Consider the following 8,469-nt stretch of genomic DNA (forward strand, 5'->3'; position numbering starts at 1 on the left):
TGGAACAGTTTTTGAAAGAAGAAAATTATTTCTTTTCGAAACCGTTACATATGTTGTGACATTTTCCCATTATTAGTTTTGTAGAACATAATATTGTGTTAAACATATGACAAGTTTCGAACATTCAAAAAAAAAATTATTTTTCATCGATTTGATTCTAAAATAAATGTAGGTACTACAAATACTTTCGAACCTTTTAAACTAAGAAATTCAACTTACCTTATGTTTTTAACTTACAGGTCCGTATGTTTTTAAAAATGTTTTTACTCAGCTCGAAATCTTATTCACCTTACAACTTACGTATATAATCACAATGAATTGTGATAAAAATTCGAGCTTTGAGTGAATTAACATGCGGAATATGAATTTTTACAGCCCTATTCTGCTATTCGATTCACGTGAAAGTCTAAAATAAGAAGCGTTCAAAAGGTGTTTAAAATTAATTTTAGACAATTTTTATTTCTTAAGAGTTTCTAAAACAGACGGGAACAACATTTTGCTATTGAAAGGTAGAAGTTTTTCAAAGCCAATTTGGCATGATTAAGAAAGGGAATCCTTCGATTCACGTGAATCGAATAGTAGAATAGCGCTGTTAAACATAATAATATATTTTTTACGAACATTGAAACCCACATAAATTAGTTAATATAGAATTTTAGTTTACACTCTTGAAAATATGTTTATAGTAAAGTTTGTCTGTTTTATATATATCTATTAATAAGATCACCCTTATAGGGGGTGTAAATAAAATTTAAATCTGCACCTGTCTTAAAATAAAACTAATGTTATCTTTGAAAAGATTTTTGTGAGTTTATTTTTTTTATTTTTTGTTGCATTGTTCTTACATTGGGTTGGGTAGTTCCAAAATCACTCCCAACACCTGTTATTAATACAAAAAAATAATAAAATAATTGTTTGTGTGAATGTGAAGAGATGTTAAGCGATTTTAAAAACAAAGAGAAGTTTTTTTTTATTTTGTGAAAAAACAAAGAAGAAATGCGTAGAATTATAATAAAAGAAAATTATGAGGAACGATAACTTAACTCTCGTCATCACTACCACCACCTTGCCTTGGTGGTTTAGGTCCTCCAGCTCTCTTGGCCATTATAATCTGATCGACCTTGAGGATTGTTGTGGCTGCACCAACGGCGTACTTGATTCCCCAGTATTTCGACTGATATAAGTCAAACACCTTGCTGGTGGTCACATCGATGGTGCCAACTTGTTCATCATCAATGTTGAATCCCTGGTTGGGACCGTTCTCTTTGTGGGCGAGGTAGAGTTTGTTGATGGTCTCTGTGCCATTAACACCACTGTTTTCGGCCAAGGCTTTGGGGAATACTTCTAAAGCTGTAGCGAATTTACGAACTGCATACTGTTCAAGACCAGGAAGGGTATCAGCATATTCCGCCAGTTGGATAGCCAACTCAATCTCTGTTGCACCAGCTCCAGGAACAAAACGACCATCACGAGTGAGTCCTTTGAAATTATTTACTCCATCATCGATGGCACGTTCGATATCATCCATGAAGTTATCGGTAGCTCCACGGATTACAATTGTTGCAATACGTGAGTCAACTCCTTCATTACGGAAGGATACTACAACTGTATCACCCAACTCTTCAATGCAAACCTTATCGCAATAACCGAGCTCTTCCTGAGTGGGAGCAGTCAACCTGGGCAGAACTGTTCCATTGACAGCTCTGCTTAAACGACGCAGATCAAATTTGGAATTCAGGCGGACAGCCATGAGACCATATTTGTTGATAAAATGCAGAGCCATGTCACCAACTTTACCGCCAGCTACAATGACCTTCACTCCTGCATCTGCCAAAGCTTTGATTTGCTTCTCCAACAGATTTTCTTCTCCGCTGCTAAAGTTCATCAGTTCATCAGCCGACTTAATCAAGACTGTTCCCTTCGTTTCGGTTTGAATGATGTCCACAGGGCAAGAGAATATAGCAATCTTTGCCTTCTCAACACTGCTGACATCACCTTCAACCTGTCGCTTGAATACCATCCCACGGAGCACCTCCGACTTGTTCAAACCACTACCTAGGATCTTACAAACTCGGATATTATCAACATTAAAAGTGCTCTTGTCGGGAAGGATAGAAACACAAGCTTTTGCAATCAGTTCGGTAATGAATTCTTCCTGACCAAACTGTTTGGACATAACAGCCGAGGTCAGACAATCTTTGACCTTCTGCACATCACGGAAGTCTTCGATTTTGTGACAGACCAATTTGGGCAGGATTTCCAATGCCTTGTCCATTGCCTTCTCATAGCCATCGGCGATTTCACTTGTTGTAATACCCAAACGCAAGAGATCTTCGGCTCCCTCGAGGAGGGCACCAGCAAAGATTACCACGAAGTTGGTGCCATCACCGACTTCGGCGTCTTGCATCTGACTGGCCATTACCATTAATTTGGCAGCTGGATGCTCAACATCCAACTCGCGCATTATGGTGCCAGCATCGGAGGTGACGAATTGCTTTTCGAGGTGATTGATGACCATCTTGTTCATGCCGTTGGGCCCGTAGGCGGAGCGCATTGTCTGTGCAAATTCCTTGCATGCAGAGATATTACGATAAATTGCTTCTTCCAAGCCACTGTACATCTAAAAAGAAGAAATAATCATATGAAGTTTTTTTTTTTCACAGAAAAGTCGTTTGCTAAGAGGGAATGAGTATGACTCAACGGTAGTCGGCACCCCCAACATTTGTCGAGCTTCTCACGAGGCATGATATAAATTTAGGATTTTCCTTTTGTTTTAAAAGGAAAATTGCTAGTTTGGAATAATGAACTTATGTATTTTACTTACACGAGCGCCTTCCTTTAACATTTGGGATACACCCGGTGCTTTTGGTACGGATAAAGCCATTTTTTCTCACAGATTTTTTTTTTAATTTCTTCGTAATAAAACTTTTCACACACAAAACTCGCCTCGAAGCAAACGAACAGAGGAATGGGAATTTTCTAACCTAAACTCGTGTGTTTTTTGACAAATGATACATTTACATTCACAGTAGTGGTGTCAAATGATGCTTGTCAAATTTGGAATCTTCTCGATGGGAATTTAAATAATTCCCAATATTTGGTTCGTAACACATTAGTTTTGTTCAATAGCTGCGTTCAGTTGAAGAGCACATGATTATTTTGACCGTATATCAATAATTCTTTGCCGCCGGGTACAAAGGGGTTAAGTCATAAATGAAAGTTGGCCAGGAAATGCGAAGTTCGGCTAATCGATGAATTTTTGAGCATTGGTCCTCTTATTTTTATATAAAAGAGTTGCTCTAAATTCATGTTTTTGATACCAAATAAAAGAGAAAAAAGAGGTTAAGGCTTGGCCACACCGGAGGGTATGCGGTATAGTGGTAACGATATTTGTACTAAAAAAATTCCACACCTGAACGTTGATGTGTCAGTTTGGAATATTTTCATACAAGTACCCTCACCGCTACCCGTACCGCTACCGCATACCCTCCAGTGTGGCCAAGCAGTTACGTGGGATAGTTATGATCCCCTCGACATCGAGATCATAACAGCGCCGAGAAAAAGGAAGAAGAAGATTAGCCCTGTTTCATTGGAGGTGGTATTTCGAATTTTCTCACATATTTTTACTCTAAAGGCTTGGCCACACCGGAGGGTATGCGGTAGAGGTACGGGTAGCGGTAACGATATTTGTATGAAAAAAATTCCACATCTGAACGTTGATATGTCAGTTTGAAATTTTTTTCATACAAGTACCGTTACCTCTACCCGTACCGCTACCGCATACCCTCCGGTGTGGCCAAGCCTTAATGGAGATAAAGCTTAGCAGTACTATGGATTAGCTTATACTACGTTTCCACCTGCCCTAAATCCCAGATTTAGCTAAGTAGATTTAGAATAAATCTCGATCTCGGATTGAAAGTAGGTAAAAATCTAGGGTAGGTGGAAAGGTAGTATAAAAATTGTTTAACCATGATTTAAGTAGTTAAGTAGCAGCTGTGAAACTCATCCTTTTGAACGAAAATCTAAGTTGGAAAAAAATCTTTAAGAAAGTGGTATTTAAGTTCATGAAATATAATTATTTATTATAAGTTGTGTTTAATTAACCTGTTCTTGTTTGGTGTTTAGGCCGTGTGCGAATATGTCAAATGTTTTTGTTATTTTTATTTGCACAAAATAACTACAAGCAAATCGAAGTGTACATGGTGCCTTATGTCGTTTTCCAAAATTATGGGAGTGAATCACTACTTTTTCGTGCAATTTTGGAATTTGCTCACGAAGAATTTGACAAGTGGAGTGATTTGACGTTTGCTTTGCATGTGTTTGTAATACGAAATAATGAATAAAATAATAACACAATCTTTTAAATTCACTTTTAGTGATTTTTTACAATACTTTATTGAATTTTTTTTTGTAAATAAGTATAATTTCCCTCAAAAAAAAAGTTAAAACAACCACCCAACAATTTGACAGTCAGTCCATGAAGTCAAATGTAGAAGTATTGGTAATCACTCCGTCACTCCTTCAAAATTTTGGGAGTGAAGAATTCACTCCAAAAATTCACTCCTTTTTCAATTTTGGAATTTGAAATCACTCCTTTCGGAGTGATTATATAGCTAGGAGTGTCACTCCTTGAATTTTGGAAAACGACATTAGTTGGTCGAAAAATTTCCCTAAAATATCCCAATATAATATCAGAATATAATTGTGAACATTCTGTAACCTACATTGTTAGATCACAATAAATAAATACTATTGTGAACAACCTATTCTTATCCAACAACAACAAATATATGTAGACACATCACCCAAATGTCAATAAACCGCATTGTATTTTCTGCAATTCGAAAAGTTAAACTTTTAAAAAATATGAGTTCTGTCGAAATTATTTCGAAAAACAACCAGCAAAATGAGAATTTAATTAATTCTCTTCAACAAGAGGTTACTACTTTTTCTTGCCATGCCTTAAATTCCATTCTTACCTAATATTTTGTTCTAGTTTGCTGCCGTTCAACGTGAATTGATTGCAAGAAAGAAACAACAATTGCTTCAGGAGAATGCAGATTTAAAGAAACGTATAACACAGACCTTATCGGAACTCATTCGTTTGGAAACTCAAAATGGCAAAAAACAAATAGCCATACCCGGAGCTCGGTCATTCTGCACACAGGCATCAGATCCACCAATCGCAGCCGCTAAACCAGCTGCCGCAGCAGAAGAAACTAAAACTCCACCAAAGGAGAAAAAACCTAAAAAAGAAAAACCAGCAAAACCTGCAGCAGCGCCAAATGCAGCTGCCGCTGTCGAACTCCCAATCGATGTTGGTCGCCTAGACTTACGTGTTGGCAAAATAGTCGAAGTCGGTCGACATCCCGATGCAGATAGTTTGTATCTGGAGAAGATTGATTGTGGAGAAGCTCAACCCAGGACTGTGGTTTCAGGTCTAGTTAAGTTTGTTCCTTTAGAAGAAATGCAAAACCGCCTTGTAGTAGTTTTGTGCAATTTAAAACCAGCCAAAATGCGTGGCGTTACATCTGAAGCGATGGTTATGTGCGCTTCCACACCCGACAAGGTGGAAGTACTGAGTCCACCAGAAGGTTCTGTGCCCGGGGATCTTGTCCATTGTGAAGGTTACACACGCAATCCAGATGCTCAATTGAATCCGAAGAAGAAAGTCTTTGAAACTTGCGCTCCTGATCTTAAGACCAATGATGACTTAGTGGCTTGTTTTAAGGGATCAGCGTTGCATGTCCCTGGTAAGGGTAATGTTGTTGCTCAGACTTTAAAGAATGTCAATGTTAAGTAAATCATGTATCTGTGGATGGATTTATATAAAGAATGCTCAATCAGTTTTACTTTTCATCACTTTTTTTAGTTTAAAAGATTTTCAAATAACTAACTTCTTAACCCACTCAGCTAAACATAGAAGAGCGGGTTAAGAAGGCAAGCATTGCAGTAAGACCTTTGGAAAAAAATGGGGTCTTTAATCAAAAGTGATTCTATGGATTTACACAGCTGTTATACGACCCATTCTTACTTACGGTGCCATCGTTTAATGGCCTGCACTAAGTAAGGCATATAACATTAACAAACTTAAAAAGGTCCAGAGAGCAGCAAGCGTAGGGACGACAGGAGCTCTCCGGTCGTGCGTCGTGCCCAACTGAGGCACTAAACGTTCTCTTGCACCTTTTACCCATAGACCTTCATATTAAATATCAGGTGTCTTGTAGCGTTTTAAGGCTAAAAGAAACTGGCTGTTGGAAGGCAAAATCTTTTGGTCAGTGACAACAAATTTAGTACCATCAGATATGTTTCTGACTCCCACCGACTATTGCACTCCTTCTTTGAACACTGTAAAGAATTGTAAGGTCAGCTTCCCGTCGAGGACAGACTGGGAAAAGGGAATTGTGACGAGAGACTAGGACACTTGCATTTTCACTGATGGCTCAAAAATGGACTGTGGGGTTGGTGCGGGTGTTTATCAGGAATCCCTTAATATTTCAAAATCCTTTCGACTTCCAAATTTTGCAAGCGTGTTTCATGTTTCAAGCAGAATTGCTGGCAATTAAGGAAGCTTGCAATTTACTAAGAATAAATTTAAATCAAACCCAAAATGTAGCTATACTAACAGATAGTCATGACTATTAGGCAGCTATAAAAGCAATTTCTTCGGTCATGACATCATCCAAACTGGTTCAGCAGTGTAGAGAATAACTCTCGATGCTAAGCGAAAGCCTCACAATCACTCTCATCTGGATCCCAGGACATAGTGGTTTTGAGGACAACGAAAAGCCGGATGAACTGGCCAGGCAAGGATCGGCCATTTATGAGTCTCTAGCGGAAGCAGTTAACATTCCAATTATAGGTGTCATCAGGAGTCTAACAAAAGCTAATAATAGGTGGCACGGTTTGACTAGCTGCGCCATATCTAGGAAAATCTGGCCCACCTACAATAAATCCAAAACCAATGATTTGATCTCCAGACCCAGAAAAGACATTAGCAGAATCGTTGCAGAAATCCATTTACCACTCACAAGTTTCATGAGTTTTGGTATCAAAACAGCGCATTCTAAGCGCATCAAGCACGGTTTGCTTTGAACGCTTACCTACCTAAAATGTAGTTTTTTTTTTGTGGATTTTCCATGACTTCGTGAAAGGTCGGTATCATAAACAAAAAATACCAAGACTGGAAAATTTCGTACGTCTTTCCCCCCGAAACCCTTTTGTGTACAGTGCTGTCTGTGAATATATGTGAAAGCCACCACGTTGGTAAATGACGTTAACACGCACACATTTATAGATTCACCACATTCACCACACATTTGACACGAACACAACGATAGGTTCACGACATTCACCACACCTCGCAGCTTGTAGGCAAACGTCAGTTGACCGCCGAGTTTCCAGTCTTGGTATTTTTTGTTTATGGTCGGTATTATAAGAGACGGAAAGTGCGCTGAAAGCATACAGTGCTGCTAAAAACATTCCGGATTTTTTTGTCATTTTCATCAAATAAAATTTTATAACACAAAACTGAAACAAAATATTGCTTTAGTATTTTTTCTAGGTCGTTTATATATCAGTTAAGCAATTTCAAGAGAAAATTAGGACCTTTAACACATACAAAAAAAATTAAAAATTGAAAAATGAAGTAAAGCCAGAATTTCGGCTGTGAAAAACTAACCGGATTTTTTAATGTTTATACTTAAAGTTAATATTTTGTTCAGAAACCTTTGTTTTCTAAAACTGCTTGGCACCAACGAGGCTTGGACTCGGACAAATTAAATAAAATAGAACTAGGAATATGCTCCTAGTCATTTTTAAAAGCTACAAGAACGTTAGTTGCTGAGGTGTGCTTTTCCTTCTCTACCTGTCACTTAAAGATGGCCCACAAATTTCCAATCGGGTTCAAGTCGGATAATTGTGCCGGCTATTCCAAGCCAGGAGTATTGTCTACCCCGAACTACTGTTTTTACGAGCTTTTAAGAATTTTTGGCATCATAACTTAAAGGAAGAGCCAATGTAAAGGCATTTCTTTCTCCTTTGAAGCCTGGTACCCTGCTCGCGCTAAATTTTAGCTGAGATAAAATTCCCATACAAGTTATCGATAACTTGTATGGGATCCATTTTATCTCGGCTAAAAATTTTCGATAATTTGTATGGGAGCTAAAATTTAGCGCGAGCAGCGTACCAGGCTTTATGGAGAAATTATCTACTCCAACATCTCTCCATTGTGGTAATGATCCATAATTCCGTTGATTTTGGGTAACGGGGTAGAGCCTGCAGCTAGAAAAACCCCAAACTGTCAATGATCCTCTGCTGTGCTTCACGGTAGGGAGCATATTGTTTTGGTTTCAAACATGTCCATGTTTGAGCGCCTGGCTGCCATTTTACAATCGGAATAAAACAAGTTAAAATTGCTTTTATCATTGAAAAACATATTTTTCCGTTTTGTTATCGAGCAATACAGAT

At 38.1% G+C, this 8,469-nt stretch overlaps 2 protein-coding genes across 2 annotated transcripts; one reads left to right on the forward strand and one right to left on the reverse strand.

The window, feature by feature from the left end:
* Window positions 1-785: 785 nt before the first annotated feature.
* Window positions 786-3,009, reverse strand: LOC129918942 (T-complex protein 1 subunit theta). The gene is made up of 2 exons (XM_055999711.1): window positions 2,825-3,009; window positions 786-2,620 (listed from the first exon to the last, which is right to left on the reverse strand). Exons 1-2 carry the CDS (start codon window positions 2,882-2,884, stop codon window positions 1,040-1,042), a joined length of 1,641 nt encoding a protein of 546 aa, XP_055855686.1. The 5' UTR covers window positions 2,885-3,009; the 3' UTR covers window positions 786-1,039.
* Window positions 3,010-4,770: 1,761 nt separating this feature from the next.
* On the forward strand, window positions 4,771-5,859 carry LOC129919619 (aminoacyl tRNA synthase complex-interacting multifunctional protein 1). The gene is made up of 2 exons (XM_056000562.1): window positions 4,771-4,938; window positions 4,997-5,859. The coding sequence occupies exons 1-2, from the start codon at window positions 4,810-4,812 to the stop codon at window positions 5,801-5,803; spliced, it is 936 nt and encodes a 311-aa protein (XP_055856537.1). The 5' UTR covers window positions 4,771-4,809; the 3' UTR covers window positions 5,804-5,859.
* Window positions 5,860-8,469: the final 2,610 nt, after the last annotated feature.

This window comes from Episyrphus balteatus, chromosome 4 (assembly GCF_945859705.1).
Source record: "Episyrphus balteatus chromosome 4, idEpiBalt1.1, whole genome shotgun sequence".
Taxonomy (NCBI): Eukaryota; Metazoa; Arthropoda; class Insecta; order Diptera; family Syrphidae; genus Episyrphus; species Episyrphus balteatus.

Coding starts and splice junctions, on each gene's coding strand:
- LOC129918942 (XM_055999711.1), bottom strand. CDS start 2,884: ATGGCTTTATCCGTACCAAAAGCACCGGGTGTATCCCAAATGTTAAAG. Junction 2,621..2,824: donor TGTTAAAGGAAGGCGCTCGT/GTAAGTAAAATA, acceptor TCTTCTTTTTAG/ATGTACAGTGGCTTGGAAGA.
- LOC129919619 (XM_056000562.1), top strand. CDS start 4,810: ATGTCAATAAACCGCATTGTATTTTCTGCAATTCGAAAAGTTAAACTT. Junction 4,939..4,996: donor TTAATTCTCTTCAACAAGAG/GTTACTACTTTT, acceptor ATTTTGTTCTAG/TTTGCTGCCGTTCAACGTGA.